The sequence below is a fragment of the Natrix helvetica genome (genome assembly GCF_964273705.1).
Source record: "Natrix helvetica genome assembly, chromosome: 3".
Lineage (NCBI taxonomy): Eukaryota > Metazoa > Chordata > Lepidosauria > Squamata > Natricidae > Natrix > Natrix helvetica.
Genome location: NC_138549.1, coordinates 151876005 through 151894202, shown reverse-complemented (window position 1 = coordinate 151894202; position 18198 = coordinate 151876005). Strand labels below are relative to the sequence as shown.

The 18198-nt window shown below is 40.2% G+C and overlaps 2 protein-coding genes across 3 annotated transcripts in view; both read left to right on the top strand.

The window, feature by feature from the left end:
- Positions 1 to 78: 78 nt before the first annotated feature.
- On the top strand, positions 79 to 8284 carry LOC309389461 (oxidative stress-responsive serine-rich protein 1-like; the record flags this gene model as incomplete). Of its 2 annotated transcripts, none has more annotated exons than XM_081947876.1 (4): positions 79 to 436; positions 4553 to 4673; positions 6952 to 7050; positions 7442 to 8284. In XM_081947876.1, 4 exons carry the CDS (start codon positions 79 to 81, stop codon positions 8127 to 8129), a joined length of 1266 nt encoding a protein of 421 aa, XP_081804002.1. In that variant the 3' UTR covers positions 8130 to 8284. The 2 variants fall into 2 exon arrangements, with proteins under 2 accessions (XP_081804002.1, XP_081804003.1); XM_081947877.1 differs by lacking the exon at positions 79 to 436 and adding an exon at positions 450 to 589.
- A 9369-nt stretch (positions 8285 to 17653) lies between these two features.
- GDAP1L1 (ganglioside induced differentiation associated protein 1 like 1) overlaps positions 17654 to 18198 on the top strand; it is a 64188-nt gene continuing 63643 nt past the window's right edge. Inside the window, exon 1 of the mRNA XM_081945994.1 lies at positions 17654 to 18042. Coding sequence (XP_081802120.1) covers positions 17863 to 18042 — 180 coding nt within the window. The 5' untranslated portion in view covers positions 17654 to 17862. The remainder of the gene's footprint in view (positions 18043 to 18198) is intronic.

The following is an 18198-nucleotide window of genomic DNA, read 5'->3' as shown; positions in this document are numbered from 1 at the left end:
TTTGACGGGTAGAATCAGCTGCTCTGCTCCGATTGACAAGGAATCACGCCAGTTCAAGCGCTCAGGCGGCTCCGCGCAATGAAGACGGCGGGAAGAAAATGCCAAACGTTCCTTTCCTTCACGCGAACACCCCCCACCCCGTCTCCCCTCAAAACTATGAGCGGAAATAAACGAGTAACCCGGATTTGGAAGGCAGAATCCCCATGGAGACGGTTTGATTTTTTTTTTTTTTTTTTTTTACTAGCGCGCGTGCGTTTTCCTAAGTCCTCTCGTAGGGTTTGGCGCGCAAACCAGGAGCGGATGAAAATGCGAGGAGCGGCGATAGAGAGAGCGCTTGTGGTCCTTCAACGCACGCCCACTGCACCGTCACTTCCTGTTGTTTTTTATGTTCACTTCCGGCGGTGGCTCGTTGGACTGATTGAGTCCGCTTTGTCGGGTAAGTTGGCCCTTGTTTTCTTAGGATTCGAACATTCTGAGGGAAACAAATGGAGAGGATTTCCCCCCAATTATTATTTCCATTTGGATAAATTGATTTGCCTTCTTTTTAGTGATGGCTTAGTCTCTCTCCCGCCTTCCCCCTTCAAGGCAGGTACGTTTCGAAGAGGCGAAAGTGAAAGGCTGGGCCTCTTCTTCTTCAGCTACGTCATTTCTACTAGTTTGTGCGTGGACGGATTTCTTATTTAATACGTAGCCCGAATTCTGGGTCGTCAGAAGCCGCGGTGACCGTCCCTTCTAGAGTTTCCTTGCCACGGAAGTTTCATGGCGCCTTAAAGGCGAACGTTTGGGGCGGTTAGGAGACAAGTTTTCGCCCTTACCTTCCGTAGTGACTCAACATTAAAAAGGCTTGGTCACTTGACAACATGCAGAATGACCTAACCCCAACATTATCCTGGAAGTCAAACGATAATTAGACTGTATAATGTTAGTGTTTTTTTTTAAATAATACATTTATTACATTTTTCAACTGCCCTTCCCATGAATATACATATATATTCGCAACACAGACATACAGAGTTACCTCAAAAAATATTTTCCTTGTGAAGTAGTGCAATTTTGTTTGCCAGATATTCAATAAGATTTTTTTCTGATCCTTTAAAACAAGGTTTTTCTATTGCTTAGAGCATTCGTATAATATTTGGCATTGTTGAATTGATAATTCAGTTTAATGCTTTTCGGAGGATCCTCAGTCTTACTAGACTTACTTATTAGTTGTATATATCACTGTAATTTAAAATTATTTCAAACAGCAAAAATATAGTATTATGGTATAAAACACCTATAATGGTATCCCATCATTCTTGCAAATTGCTTGGGCTGATTGCTTGATTTCTGAATTAAGTGTGAATTGTATTTGTGTATTTACTGTACATCTGCAGTTTTATATAAGATAATTCACCAGTATTAGATATTAATAGTCACAGGCAATGCCTATACATATCTACATATTTATAGTAGATATAGATAGATAGATAGATAGATAGATAGATAGATAGATAGATAGATAGATGATAGATAATTTCTTATAAAAGGTTTTAAAATTAGAATAATTTTAAATTATTCTAGAGAAGAGTTAAACAAATGATAGAACTTGATAAATCTTACTGATTTTCTGTAGTAATCATAGCATTACTTTATTTTTAATTACATAATGGAATGTACATCTTTGGATGAAAGTACTATATAAGTAAAATATAGGTTGGTGTAGCCTTATCAGTTCAGCAGATTAAATACTGATTTTGATATACTCCTTTAAAAAAATGTTCCAAAAGTGGATCAGTGGATTTCATTATACTTTGTCAAAGCCTCAGTCAGATGAATTTTATTCTGTCCCACCTATGATGTAAATAGAGACAGCTCCAGTCTGTTGTTCAGAACTACCATATTTTTTGGAGTATAAGATGCACTGGAGTATAAGACACACCAAGATTTTGAAGAGGCAAATTAAAAAAAAAGTCTTTGCACTCTGCAGACCTCCCCAAAACAGCCTGTTTTTCATGAAAATGGGCCCATTTTTTGTCAAAAAAGGGGCATGCATAGGCTTTAGGAGGCTTGTAGAGTGCTGCTGCCCGTTTTTTGCTCATTTTTGTCCTCCCCAGCCCCCAGGAGCACTCTGGAAGACTCCTAAAGGCTATGCACAGCCATTGTTGCAAAAGGAACAGGGTTTCGGGAGGCCAAAAATGCTGTATTCAGTGTATAAGACACACCCAGATTTTCACCCTCGTTTTTTAGGAGAAAAGGTACGTCTTTATACTCCAAAAAATATGGTACTCTTATCTTAGGACTGTGATGGCGAACCTATGGCAATGTGCCACAGGTGGCACACCGAGCCCTCTCTGCGAGTACATGAGTTGTTGCCCGCTCAGCTCTGTCGCATATGTGCGCGTGCCTCTCCCACTGGCCAGCTGGTTTTCAGGGCTCTGCTGTCCATATGTGGGGGAGCAGGGCACACACAGGAGATGCACAGGGGTGGGGATCATGCGTGCAGTCACGCACAGGTGCAGGGGGCTGGTCACAGGCGACATGCGGGGGTCAGGGCAGGGGGGCATGTGTGCTTTGCATTATGGGTGTCCGCGTGCGTGGGCACTTTCAGCACTCGGCATCAAAAAGGTTAGCCATCGCTGTCTTAGGAAATATCCGTCCTATGTGCATTGTATAATATTTCAGTTTTATTTGAAAGGCAGCCACACAGAACTATTAAGTGAAACACACGTAGTTGTGATCATGCCCTGAATCTAAAAGGTTCTAATAATCAGCTTGAATAAAAGAAATCTCTTGGATAGAATTTGTTTTAGTTCCATTTAGACTGGATTACAATAATTTTATTTTGAAAGCTTCCTTTAATAGAAATTGGAGGCTTCAATTGATTCCAAATATTACCATTAGGGTATTAAGTTGAGTGATTGATAGAGTCCAAGAATATTCCTCACAGCTCCTTACCTAGGATGTACTTTGTCACTTGAAACAGAGCTGCTGGGCTGCTATTGTAGATGCAATAACAACAAAGAAATAAGGATGTTTTGCTGCTCTTTTTGCCATTAGATAGGTCCTCATATAAGCTTTTATATGTTCTCAAGTCAACTTCATTCTTTGCCTTCCTCCAGCAGTGGTCTGGACATCTCTTGTGCCATTTCATCCATATAGCTGCTCAGTAAACCATGGGCCTCTACAAGAAATGCAAGCATAGTTTAACCATACAGGTGCAATTCAGCTTAGCATCCCCATCACAGGCTTGTTCCAAACAGCAACAAAGGCTGAATTGCACCTGTGTGGTCAAACTATGCTTGCATTTCTTGTAGAGGCCCATGGTTTACTGTGCAGCTATATGGATGAAATGTCAATAAATGCCAAACTAAATGTCAGCTTTGGGGAAAGCCCCAAGCTCCTTCTGAAACTGCACTAGGTCCATGAGGCATCTGAGTGTGTATGTGTGGGGGCGGACTCCTTGCAGGATGGGACAGCATCCCATCAAATCCAGATCACAACACCACTACCCCAAGGCTATCCAAGGCTGCTATGAACTGTTCAGTGCTTAAGCCCTGAGATGGCAGGCTGAAGTCTCCCAGAAGCATAAGCCTGCCAACCCAGACATTCAGAAGCACAGGCAGGCATACAACTATGCTGCAGGGAGGAAGGTAAATGAGCAGCAATCCTCACTGATGCCTATATCCAACCTAATAAAGAGGGTCTCATATCTAGTGTGGTCTGACCTTGTAAGCCCCTCATGTTGTGTTAATTTCTTTGAATCCCCAACTACCATGGCTATTATTTTTATTCTGCTATTTTTTTGAGCTGCCGTATAAAGAGATTCTGAAAGACATTTCTATGTAAAGTGATATATAAAGTAGTAATCAGCATTATATAATAGTATATATTGATGCATTTCAGTAAGAAATTTATATTTTCATTATGGCATTCAAGTTTTAATAATGAAAGTTTAGTATTTTTTCTTCCAAAGATTCAAACCTTTCTTGTTGGTGACAGGTATCATATTTTCAGTCATTTACAATTTTTCAGTCTCATTCCATATTAAATGGATTAATACTTTGTATTAATATGCAAAAGATAATTTACTTATAGCAAATGCATATTTAAACACTTTTGTTTAGAAAAAAGCTTCAAGGTATTGCAAGAAATGGCTTCTTTGATGGCATGGGTAACAGTTAAAATTGATCATAGGATTTTTTGTGTGAAACAGCTAGGAACTTGAACTTGAAAGGTGACTTGAAAGTCAGTCTACCTTGGAGTCTATATAATATGCAGTTCTGTTAAATGTATAGCATTTTTATAGGCTTATTGCAGTTCCTGTTCTCTACACGAGAGACAGTTGGTGCAGTGGTTAAGCATCTGGGAGACGTGAGTTGTAGTCCCACCTTAGGCATGAAGGTGATCTTGGGCCAGTTATTTTCTCTCAGATTTAGGAAGGAGGTGATGGCAACCACTTCCGAAAAATCTGCAGGGTCTTATCCAGGCAGTCTCCAAAAATCCAATATGATTGAACAAAAGGAAAAAAATTATCTACATAAAATCAATATCAGTATGTTTTTCTTGTTAGCATTCATTATATGGCAGGCAGAAGAGCATTCTAACAACCTGCAGATGGAATCAGAAGCTAAAGAAGGAGATGAAGAGAGCCTGCAAACAGCTTTCAAAAAGTTGAGAGTGGATCCAACTGGGTAGGTAACAATGCTTAAAATTATTGGTTTTTTTATGGCCTTGGTGCTTTTAATGGTGTATTGCTTTCTTTTTGCAAGCTTAAAATTGGAAGTGAACAAAGTTTCAGAGCTCATCATTCATGTTTGCCTTACTCTAAATTTTGTAGAAAATGCTGTTTCATTCCCTAGCATTGACTTCAAGTAATAAAATATGTGATAGATATGCATGGATAATAATAATAATAATAAATATTTATTTCTTAGCCGTACCCTCTTCCGAAGGACTCGGGGCGGCGTACAATAAAACATAGGAAATAAATATATAGACAAACATACATATAACAAAAACGTATACCAAGACATATACAAGGAGGAGGTAAGCTGATGAATAAAAACAATTAAAAACACAATGTTTAAAAACCCCTAACTAATAGAATACAATTAAAATACCCCAAATAAAAAACCCGTCAGGAGCGATATAGTTGGATCAAAGTTGAGCCAGGCCAGCTACTTGAAATAGGTGGGTCTTGAGCTTTACACGAAAGGAGCGGAGGTCAGAGGTATTCCTAATATCCGGGGGGAGGTCATTCCACAGGGCTGGGCCCGCCACAGAGAAGGCTCTACTCCTAGGCGCTGCCCCCCGGCACTGCCTGGTGGACGGCACCCGGAGGAGACCCTCTCTGTGCGAGCGGATTGGTCGCAGGGATGTATGGGGCAGAATATGATCCCGTAAGTAACTAGGTCCTGAGCCATGGAGCGCTTTGAAGATCGTTATCAAAACCTTGAAACGCACCCGATAGACCACAGGAAGCCAGTGCAGCTCGCGCAGGAACGATGTCACATGGGAGTACCTAGTACTCCCCATAATTACCCGCGCGGCTGCGTTCTGGACCAACTGTAGCCTCCGGGTGCATTTCAAGGGAAGCCCCATGTAGAGAGCGTTACAGTAGTCCAAGCGAGACGTCACCAGCGCATGAGTGACCGTGCGTAAGGCGTCCCGGTCCAGTAGGGGGCGCAATTGGCGCACCAGGCGAACCTGGTGGAACGCCCCACGGCTGTCACATGGTCATCCATGGACAGCCGGGCATCCAGGAGGATGCCCAAATTGCGCGCCCGCTCCACGGGGGCGAGTTGGATGCCCCCGATGGCCAATGATGGAATTAATTGGCTGAACCGGGGAGCCGGTACCCACAGCCACTCCGTCTTGGAGGGGTTGAGTTTGAGTCGGATCACTTAGTTGGTTCAGATCTTGTGTTTGTTTATCATCCTTTCGGAGATACTTCCTTACCAAATTCCTCAATGCTTTCAACAATTACCAAATTACCAAATTTCTAATGTATTTCCTTCACTGAGAAAACTGGGATACATTCAGAGATGTATCTGCCTTGAAAAAGCCCATGTTAAACTATATAACTCAGTCAAACATCAGTACAGGAAATGTTTTATGGCTTTTTGTATTACAGGTAGTCCTCAGCTTACGACCACAATTGAGCCCAAAATTTCTGTTGCTAAGAGAGACAATTGTTAAGTGAGTTTTGCTCCATTTTACCACCTTTTTTGCCACTGTTAAGTAAATCGTTGCAGTTATTAGGTTACTAACCGTTATTAAGTAAATCTGGCTTCCTCGTTGACTTTGCTTGTCAGAATGTAGCAAAAGATGATCACATGACCCAGGACACTGCAACCATCATAAATATAAGTCAGTTGCCAAATGTTCAAGTTTTGATCATGTGACCAGGATATGCTACAATGGTCAGAAGTGTGAAAAGCAGTAATAAGTCACTCTTTTCAATGCTGTTGTACCTTTGGTCACTAAATGAATTGTTGTAAGTCGGGGACTACCTGTATGTCATAAATGGTTTTATGATGTTTCTGTCATTAAATGTTCTATATATAAGTACTTGTTCCAGATAGTTGGGCTTACATGATTTGTTTACGGTTCTAGCACTAATCAGTTTTAAGTACTAGATGTTCACTTTATTGACCAATGAGACTTATCCCCAGTTTCCTACTGACTTTCTGGGGAAGCAATCATGGAAGTTTGGAAATGGCAATCACATCATCGTGATGTGCTTGGTAAACAATTGAAGGAATTCCCAAGCATCTAGATCACAATCATGTGACCATATAGATGCTGAGATGAGTACAACTCTGAAGATTGGTCATAGCCATGCTGCTGTACCTTGGAATGGTCACTGACTGAATGATTTTAAGTCAAAGCCTACCTGTACCCTGTTCCACTTTCTTCTTACTCATTTTAGAGACTAGCATTTAATATGTTGTCTGTTCCTTAAATCAGATCTTCTGTTAGTGAAGGAACAGGATTGCGAACTCCAGGCAGAGCAACTGTTGATGGAGGCTGGCATCAAATTGTCTGTTCAAGAGAGATTTGGCACCGGTAAGGAAAACTACCCTGTTTTGTTTGAAATTTCTTTTAAAGTGTCAATAATTGGCTAAGATAAATGTGTAAAACTTAGGGTGAAGCTTATTGTACAGCGATCTGTTTGCATTTTGTTTCTATCTTGTTTAGTTAGGAATTTATTTGGAAATAATGGAAGAAATGCAGTGGCTTATTTTAATTACATCAACTGTTTATAATATTTCTTTCTGATTAGATATATTTGCAACCCTTAAAATTTCCAATTTGATTTTTTTCATGGACAAAAATCAAGGCACATGACATGAAATTACTTCATCCATAGAACGAGAGCAAATAATGTAGTACAAAATGCCTATGTTCTAGAACGAAATATATTCTAGTTTCTTCTAACATTACTGCTTTGTTACAGAAGTGCACGGAAATCCTTGAAAGGGACAACAAGACCACAACGACGCAGGCGTTCCAAATCTCCTGTTCTTAACCCCCCAAAGTTTACATACTGCAGCATGAAAGCATCTTCTGTAAATAACCAACTGAAACACAAAAGTCAGATTGAGGCTCCAAAGAATAAAATCAGTCCAGATCCTAGAGTTTCAGAAGAGCTGTACCTAAATGGAAAGAGGTGCCCACTTTTAGACAGCAGCAACTGCAGAAAAAGCAGAGCAGGACATCAGAAAACATGTACTGGTGAGCAGCCTTCCAAGAACTTAGGAAGAAAATGCCATACTTTTTCTTTGACCTTTGAAACCAGCCTGGATCCTAGCCAGCCTTCAGATTTCCAGTCTCTCTCCAAGATAAGTTATGAGAAGCAGTGCCCATACATGGACAAAGAATGGCAAGCAATAGAAACCTACTCCTTTTCTGGTTTGCGGAGCGTCTTATCAGAGTGTGAAAAGGCAGTCCTGGAAGTGCGTTCACAATCTTTACCAAATCGATCACCTTCTAGTACAGGTTCGTCTGGCTCTGCCCGGTCTTGTTCGGAGCAAGCTCGAGTCTTTGTGGATGATGTGACTATTGAAGATCTTTCTGGGTATATGGAATATTACTTATATATTCCCAAGAAAATGTCTCACATGGCGGAGATGATGTACACTTGAGATGAGAATCATGGGTTTGAAATTCAGTGGTGGTAGTGAATATTTCCTCAGTGCTGTAAATGGAAATGTGTCCATTGTCAATGCTGCGTGTTTGATCAAATGTTTATTTGCACCATATAATGTAGTTTTTTAAATAAAGTTTAAAAAGGCGATATTATATGTTTAAAGGTGCGTTGCATTAAATCGGATGGTTTAAGAATGTACCTGGATAAAAATTTTGTTCTCTTGATACAGTCTAAATTTTAGTTTCCTAAAAACTTCAAACAAGGTTTGTCTTTTAATAAGAGTTTTCCTAAAATGCAGCAAATTCTGTAGATTTTAAATTAAATTTACCAAGTTAGGTAAAACAATTAATAAGATCTACTGATAAATTTGAAGTAAATTTGCAAGAATTTTCTTTCTTTTTGTATTTTTTTCATAAAAAACTGAGTTTTCTCACTCTAAAGTGAAGAATGCTGGGGCTGAACAGGAGTGGATGTTTTTGTGAGAGAACTTTGAATTCATATCAGTTCTGATAATGAAAAGAAATTTCTAGTTCAGGAGGTTATGCAGATAGCTTACACTCTGCTAGTATAAGACTGGTTAACTTATTATGCTAAGCCAAAATGCTGGGGGTGTTTTATGAGCATGTCTTTTGTAACCATCTCCAAACGGTTGGATTTCTTATGAAGATAACAAAAATAGATCCAACAAGCCTAACAGGTACTCAGTCCTGCCCTAGTTTGATATTTCAGATGAGTGAAAAGTTAAAATAATTTTGTGCATTTCTTGTATAGGATTGAATATGAGTCTGCAATTTTTAAAGAAACAGGTTTTGGCATTATTAATATTTCCTCCTAAATAATTTTGCTGATCTAACTTTCCTTAATATATCAGCTTCTAGCAAAACATACATACCCCTAAGTTGATTTTAATCAGATTAATATTTCATTGGTAAATATAAGTTTTTCTTGAACATCCAACAAGGAGCTTCTTATATAGTTCTTATATAGTTTTCTTTTTTTAATAAGTCACAGTGGTTAAGTGTAATCACTCTAAGCCACCAATATATAGACTAATACAATATGAACTCATCTTTTTAATTAGCTGGCCTTGGCCTTGTTTGCATAACACACGCAAATTAGTCATAACTGCTCTCAGTTGATTGGGTGATCTTTGCCCCTAGCACATGATCTTGGATGGCTTCATCAGTCATCTGATGTTTTCAGCCTTATTTGGTACCACAAACAAAGCAGGAAACTCCCTTTCTGCTTCACTTCCTACATTTTTATTGTTCCCAATTGCAAGAAGAAAAGTTATTATTGCACTTATAGGATTGATAGAACCATGACTAGGTTTGGATAGGTTGGACTGTTTCCCATATAGTTTTTCTCTTTTTCAGTACCAAGATCCATGTGGTCACAGGAATCCTAAAGGATTATATAAACTGTTCAGAAGAAGCACTGCTTTCATAACACCTTTATAGAACTCCGTTATGACTGTTGGAATAGTCTATTAAATTTTAAATTCACAGAACATCTTAAAGTTACTTCACCAAAGGAATTCGTTTAGCCCCTAATGAATTGGGTCATTCGGGGCTAAATCCAGCTCGCTAGGATTGTAGCTGTGTCAGTTAACCTAGTTTTATGACTTCACATGGCATGCTTGTCCTATCTACAAACAATTTAACATGGTATGTAAAAAGGGACATTAACTCCCTTTAAGCATTGCTATAATGATCATCCTTGAAGACAAATGCTTTCAAAATGTGTACAGGTAGTCCTTGACTTACAACCGGTCACTTAGCAACCATTCAAAGTTACAATGGACCTCCCCAGAACTACTTAACGATGTTTCTAAGTTCTGATGGATGTCCCCACAATCATGTGATCCGATTTTGGGCACTTAGCAACCATTCCGCATTTAGAGCTGTTTACAGCATGCCGCAGTCACAAGACTGCAATTTTCAGTGGTTTTTTTGCTGGAAGCTGCCATTTATTTAATGACTGCAGAATTCATTTAATGAACACAGATGCACTTAACTCACACCCCAAAATGTCATAAAAACTTGGTTCGGCCCCATGACTCAACTTCCATAGTTTATAACTGTAATTCCAGCCTCAATTAAAGTTCTATGTCAAGGACTACCCGTAATGCAGTTGCTTACTTTCTCACTAGGTTCCTGCAAGTCTTGACCTCTCTTCATTTTAAGTTAGGGCGTTTCAAAAGAGACACTGTAATTAAATATATTAAATAACATCTTTGAATTAAAACAAATGTGTGCTAGCTATGGATTTTGTAGTTCATTTGTCCTTAAAATTAGTTACGGAAAGCGGTTAGATAAGCCATAAGCCAGTAGATAAAGGGAACCTCAGAACTATCTAGGTGCCTCCAGGAACAGAAAGCAAAAAAATCTTCCACTGTACAACATCCATTTTTATTCTGCAGAACTTTGAAGAAAGCTATTTGAATGAGCAAAGCTTGGCATCCCATGGAATTAAAAAAAATGAAAACTTTAAGAAATATGAGAGTTTCCTTGCAGCATAAGGACAAATCCATTAATATACGATGGAAATATTGCAAAATAGGCTTGCTCATTTTGCTTATTTGGCCCCTATCTGAAGCAAAACATCTTTAAATCGTCCCCTGAAACTAAGTGCTGTTTCTGAGTATAGTGGCTTGCTTCAATTAAACCTTTGAATAGAGGAATTTCCCTGCAGATTGTGCATTTGCAAATCAACGTGGGGCTGGTTCTATCCCCATACATAAATACTTGTAATTATGAAAATTCAATCCATTGCATGCATACCAGAAGTAGCTGTTTTATGCTGTAATTATTAAATGATACATATATGTACCATTAGAAATATTGGGTGTTCCATTTATCTTAAGTATATATACATACATATATATATGCCTTAATTTTATAAAGAATGCAATTAATGTTTCTGGTTTACTTTTGATTAACAGATTCTCCTCATATTTGAACCTCTCCTGCATTGTAGGAAGACTATACAGGTATAATAGAATAGGTGTATTGCTGTGGGAACAAACTTGAAACCATGGTGACCATACTGTTATGACCCAAGTGGTCACAGTTAGCAGGCCTCCAGTGAGTTCTCTATTTCTCTTGGGAATGGTTAAACAAATGGCCCTCCACCGACCAGTAAGGCTCCACCCTCAGTCCCCCAAACAACAGCCCATAGATTATTCGGCAAATCCACAAGGCAAAAGGCCAGGTGTATAAGACAAGGACAGTTTTGAATGCAAAGTCTTCAAGGCTAGGGCAAGACAAGAACAGTCCTAGAAGCAAGGCAAAAGCTGTCCTCAAAGCCAAGGGAGTGTAATCCGAAAACAAACACTTGTTCCTGGCAAAAGCTCCTCCTCACGGCATCTCCTTAACTTCTACTCTCCAGGTGAATCTCTTGAGGAGAGGGGGGGACACCCTCCTCATGAGTAGTTGGTTCACCCTGTGCTGACTGCCTCCTCTCTATTCTCCGTGCTCAGAGATCAAGCGGGGGAGGCATTTGCTCGTCTTCGGAGCTCCTCTGCTGTCTGCCCTTTCTATCTCTCCCCTTCCTCGGTCAACCTGCACCCCTTCTTCCCTGCCTACTCGCCCGGGACTGGCTCATCTTCATCTCCAGGTTGTTCCTTATGCACCACAGGGACTGCACCATCCCCCTTCGTCAGCCCAGGCTCCCACTCCTCTGCCTCAGACCCTGGCTCCGATGGGGCCATGACACATATGTACTTACCATAGAGAGTTTGAAAATGAGTACATTATTTCTGCTTCACTGTTTAAAAGACAATACTACTTAGAAGGAGTTTTTGAAGCATATAATGTTTTAGATTTATTTTTTTCCCCCATTCTAGGACTAGAGGGCAAGAAAAATCAGCGTCAAGAGTCAAGAATACAATGGAACAAGGAACTTCCTTTTGGATGGTTAAATCCTTTTCAATGCTGATTTAATATTTACTAGAATCATGGAGTAAAGGATATTGGCAACGCACCGAAGGTCACTAAAATGATTGTTTAAAACCACACGCTTTTCAGAATGTTCAATAAATGGACCACTAGATGGAGCTTTGAGGATTTTTTTTTAATTTTAGCAAATAATTTATCCAGAACAGCAACTGGTATTTTAAAAAAGGTCAACATTCAGAGATCTGATAGATAATGAAATTATTCCAATTTTCCTACAGAGGAGAGAGGAAGATTAAATCCTATACCCAGATTTTTAAAAAAATGTTATATATATTCCATTAATGCTTGGCAGAAATGTTTCAAAGCAGAAGCTTGAAGGGTATCTTTGAAAAAAGCTGAAAATAGTATTGAAGTAGGAAATTTGGACTCTATTTTTTTATGAGAGCTAGTTTGATCTAATGATTGTGATGCTTGAATAGGAGAATCTGGGTTCTAGTGCTGCCAAAGGAAAAAGGTAATGGCAAACTACTTCTGAAAATATTGCCAAGAAAATTGGATGGATTTGTCCATGTACTCACCAAGAATCCAGATTGTCAAAAAAGGCACAAACAAAAATACCCCTAGGAGAATACCAAAATTAGGTGGTTTGAAATTACAGAGATTTGAAAAAGAAAAAAAAGAACAAAGAACGGATAGAGGTGCAAGAAATGAAAATGTAAGATAAGGAAATAAAAAATCACATTCATCTTAATCACAGAAATTATTTCTGATGACAGTTGCAATGCTTTCCAACTCAACATATCCTTTTAAACTTCATTCCATGGTTTAAAACAATTGTTTCAAAACATAATAGTTCATATCAGACCAGGTAACATTCAAATATTTAACCTTTTTCTGAATTTTGAAACCAGATTTTTTCATCAGATCTTTCAAAACAAAAAAGGCCAGTTTAAATTGTCAAATATATGCAGTGGTTTTCTAAATGCCTGAGCAGCATTTGGAATAGGTTAGGCCAGAGTATGTCAAAGTGATCAATATTGACTCCCAAAGGCTGATGGGATTCTTCAATGCTATTGTTATTCTTAGTACTATTCATTAAAGTAATGCTTATTATTTTCCAAAAATAAATGGTAAGTGAACAATCTGAAACTTCATGAAGCGGTTGATTAACTGAAGAATTTGGGGATTCCTAGGTTAAGCAATCATTGTACATCCTTATTCTGTGCAGTGGTGTATACCCTAATGGAAAAGCCCAAGATCTTTCTGACTATGCAGCTACTGTATTTTTTTGCCATTTTATTAAAGTCACAAAACTTGCAAGTAACAAGACTTTTAAAATGTTTCTTAATTACAGCTTTTTAAATCTCAGGTTGTACCCTGTCCCTGTGCAGGAATGATTGTCCTATTTCATGCTCATGAACAAAGCTGCCTACCTGAGAGAGAAGATTTTCATTCTGGTAGACAATGCATGGCAAAGTTTAGACTCAACAATTCTGATTTAATCTGAAGTTCCTTGCAAGGAAATGTCACTTTTCTTTTACAGTCACAGAACACTCCTTGACTAGTTTCACTCTGTGTGAAATCATATAGCAATAAAACATCATGACTGATTCTTCACAGTAATTTGTACTTGTTCAGAGGAGCCAATGTGTCTTGTTCCCTATTACAATTTGTCATTCTGAAACAAGTGGAGGCATAACAATGAGGAAGGCTGAAAGCTGCAGTAAGATGTGTGAAATTCAACTCCCAGACTTCCCCAGCCAACCTGACTGTTGCTGAAAATTCTGGAAATTAGTCTACATATCTGAAGGGCATTAAAAGTCCCCCAAAGGTTACTGGAGGAAATAAAATATGTACTGGAGAAGGGTGGGCATGGTGCCTTGAGTTCTTGGAAGGATTGCAGGATATAAAATTTGGCAGTCTGTTTGTTCAGGAGTCAATACCAACTTAAGCACCAGAAAAGAACAGGAATGTCAAATTCACCATCTGATAGATATATAATGCCTTGACTAGTTTCTTTCTAACTTCTAAGGATGCTTATTCCTCCTGCTGCAGAAGAATTCAGTGGATTAGTTTCTGGTATTCTTAGACCTGAGAATAGGTAGATCTTAGTGGTGATCGATGAAAAGAAAGGCAAGAACTGCAAAAAGAAATTTCAGCAGAGTAAAGGAATTCTTAGTATGGATACTGAAATAAGGAATGATTTTCGGTGGATAGCCAACAATACTGATCAAGACAGCTATGAATGCCCCAATTCTGGGTTTATGTCTTTCTATGATATTTGAGTAGATTCTCCTGTTGGCTTATCTTGTTCAGTTGGATTAAGAATTTAGCTATCAAGTGAGGTTTTCAAGTCTCCTCTCACTCATATTTTCTTTTGCTTCAAAAAGATTCTGACCTCAGCAGCAGAAGATCCCCAACTCTAGAAAGCAGCCATTCTAATACCTGACATTAGGCAGGATAAAGTCGACCCAAAGACCTAAGCTGAGCAGTTATCTACTTAAAGCTTTCTACTTGTATGTGTATGTTTCTATGTTAGAATTGGACAGAGGAAGCTAATTTATTTTAGTTATATTGTTGTCCATCCAGCATTTTACATATTGGCTGGCAGCAGCTCTTCATAGTCTTGGGACTTTCTCATCACAGTTTCTCTGGTTCACTGGAATAGCTTTTAACCTGGGGTATCTGGTAGACCACATGGGCATGTGTGATGCATATACTTTCCCTGTGGGGTCTATGACAACTCACCAGAGCCAACTTGCCACAGCCAACTTGCTGCGGGATGATTCACCTTGGGCCAACTTGCCATGGCCAACTCACAGGACAACTCAACGCGGGACAAGAGTTACACTAATATCGAAGAAATAGTGGAATAGAATCATTAAACTATGCCAAAGGAAGGACAAAATGAAATATGAATGAACAAAAATTAAAATAATGTTTAAATTATTTTAAATAATTAAATTGAGTTGTTGAATAGTCCCACTGGGAGTTGGCCATGGTGAGTTGACTGTGGCAAGTTGGCTGCATTCCATTCCATATAATTCCCCATTGTAATTTTGGTTCATGGCCAACAGATGGATGGCAAGCAATTCCTGAGGAGAAAGGCCAAGTTAGACAATTGTTATTTTAAGAAAAAATATTACAACTAATCTAGCCCGAGTCACCTCCTGTCTTGACTGCTGCAGTGTGCTTTACCTAGGGCTGCCCTTGCTAAGTATCTGGAGGCTTCAATTGATTCAAAATGTGGCAGCCCCGTATGGTTCTGTACAAGTCTAGGTTTACACATGTGTCAATTCTCTTGCATTCATTGCTGATTTGCTTTCAAGTCCAATTCAAGGTGCTGGTTGTCAACTTTAAAGCCCTGAATGGCTTGGGGACAGGTAATTTGAAGGGCTGTCTTTCCCCAGTTACAACCATTGGATCCACCCGAGCGGAGACTTAGTGTATTTCACTGGTCCTTTCCATTAAGAAGATCCATCTAATTGGCCCAAAAAGAAGCGTCTTCTCCATGGCAGTTCCCTCTCTGTGGAACACCATTCCCACAGAGATAAGACTGGTCCCCCACCTTGATACACTTTCAAAAGGCCCTGGAGACATGGTTTTTCCCACAGCCTTGGGCCCCCTAGGGTAATATAGAGCACGTCAGGATTTATTGGGTTTTGTATTTGGGATGTTATTTCTTTGAGTTATCGTGAGTGAGTGGGTGGCCACACAATTTTTTAAGATACAGTAATTAAAATAGTATCTTAAATAGAAAACCAGTCTGATGTACTGGTTAAGGCATCAGGCAAGAATCCAGAGATCTAGTTCCACCTTAGTCAGAAAGCCAGGTGGATGATCTTAGGTCTATGATGGTGATCCTATGGCATGCGTGCCACCTGTGGCACACAGAGCCCTCTGCAGGCATAGGGAGCCTTCTCTGTGGGCACGCGAGCCATAACCCTAGCTCAGCTCCACTGCACATGCGCACACGCCTCCCGATGGTCAGCTGATTTTCGGGTCTCTGCCATGTATGCGTAGGGGTGGGGTGCATGCGGGAGACGCGTGCATGCACAGGGGATGGCGGAGTTGTGCGTGCATGTGCAAGGGAGTGCAGAGGGGTGCGGCAGCCCTCCCCCCCACACCCCAATTTGGTCACGGGAGGCGTGCTAGGCCCAAAACGGGCTGCAGGGGGAGGGTGCAGACCCCTCCCATGGCCTGTTTTTGGTTCCAGGAGGCTGCAGGGAGACCTGTTCGGCCCAAAACAGGCCGCATAAGGGGGAGTCGCATGTGCAAGTGCCACGGGGGGGGGGTGCAGGGAGTGTTGTGCACGCATATGCAGGAGGTGGAGGACACGGGGATGTCACGTGCGCATTATAAGTGTGGGCATTATAAGTGTGGGTTGTCACGCATGCGCATGCGCTTTCAGCACATGACGAGAAAAAGGTTAGCCATCACAGTCTTAGGTCAGTCACTTTCTTTTAGTCCCAGGAATAAGGCAGTGATAAACCATTTCCAAGATTTTGGCAAGAAAACTGCAGGGACTAATTCACACAGTCTCTAGGAGTCCAGAGTGACTCGAAAGCACAAAATATGTCTTGAATAACTTGGGATTAAACAAGTTTTGACTAAGCAAACATGAAGATTGATTGTTGAATCAGGCTCTGAAGGTTGTCCCTTCTGCATCTGAAATAAGACATGGACTGACCAGAAAAAGAGAAACGTTCTCTTTGATTAGTGCAGCCATATTAGACTACAACCCCCATCCTCCCCAGGCAAGTATGAGCATTAATAGTACTTTTGAAATGAGAGGATCTTTCAGTTAAGGACTTTCTACTAGCCCAGTATGTTATTTTTTTACTCTTTTTGATCTTTGCTTATTAGAAAGCAAGGTATTTTAAAAAGACCAGCCTATCAGTTTTGATTCATATAGTTTAACTATGACTGCAATACAGTTAGTATTTACCACATTAATAATATCAATTATTTTGCTTTTTAGTTAAGATGAAAGTCATTCTACAAGTGCTGAGTCAGATGCCTCCAGAAGTTTTGAAGCATGATATAAAAGAAATAACTATTCTTAGTTCTTTCTTCTTCTCCTCCCACCCCCACCCCCCCAATTCATAATACATTGCATCTAAGCATGGAGATTCCATTTAGCTTGCATGGCTGGCAATGGCTGAGAGTGTGTTGTTGAGAAGTTCCTACATAAAAGCTCATGCAACAGGGAATCCCAATCATTTTTGTACAGAGCTTGAAATCTGAGTATTAAAAAAAAATCTTACAAAATTACATTGCAACTTAGCCGGATAGCATAATTTTCACTTTAAGCAGAAAGTATCCATAATCTGAATATTCAATCTTTAGTATCAGACATCAGAATTCTGGATCTGGTCAAAACAGTCGAATGACATCCTACATTTACAACAGTTCTATTTATTTGGACAACTGCTTTTTCAGACCTGTTAATCTACAACCACCACAAGTCATTCTGATCAAGAAGGCTTACAAAATGCACTCTCTCCGGTTGTGTGTTGACTCCCTCGTCTGTCGCCAGGTGGCAGAGGGAGTCTATTGTGTTGTGATTGGCACAATGCAGCGCATCCGTGTTCCTTCACTGCATCCTTTTCATGGTTGTATAGGAGCGTAGAGAGCACCGCTTCATTCAGAGCGGTGCTGCTTTGGATCTTGCTGACCTGGGCTCCCTTTGCCAGTCCAGGCAGAGTAATGAAATCCCACCCTCTTGGCTCCAACGACAAAGGTATTTCTATGAGCCCATCGGATGGTCTGACCACACAGCAGCTGCAGCTTCCTTTTGCTTCTCTTCTTCCATAAGCTGGGGCTGTCATGGCGACTCCCAACAATATTACTGCCACAAACTGCAGCTGGTGGCCCATTTCAGCGCTGGAGAATGATGCAGGCAAATCCATGGAGGTTGGGGAGAATCGGGATCCGACACACCCTGCCTTCAGGTCCAAGGACAGGCTGGTTCTGTATCACTGGACCCAATCCTTCAGCTCACAGAAGGTAAAATGCTTTGCTGGACTGAAGAAGGGCTTGCTAGCCAATATGATTCCCTTTGCATTCTAGGGGGTTAAGATTATGAGCCTGGGGTAGGGTGGGGTGGGGAGAAGGTGGCGGCTTTATTTTTCCTGGGGGAACAGTTGGAGATAGGGAGTTGAA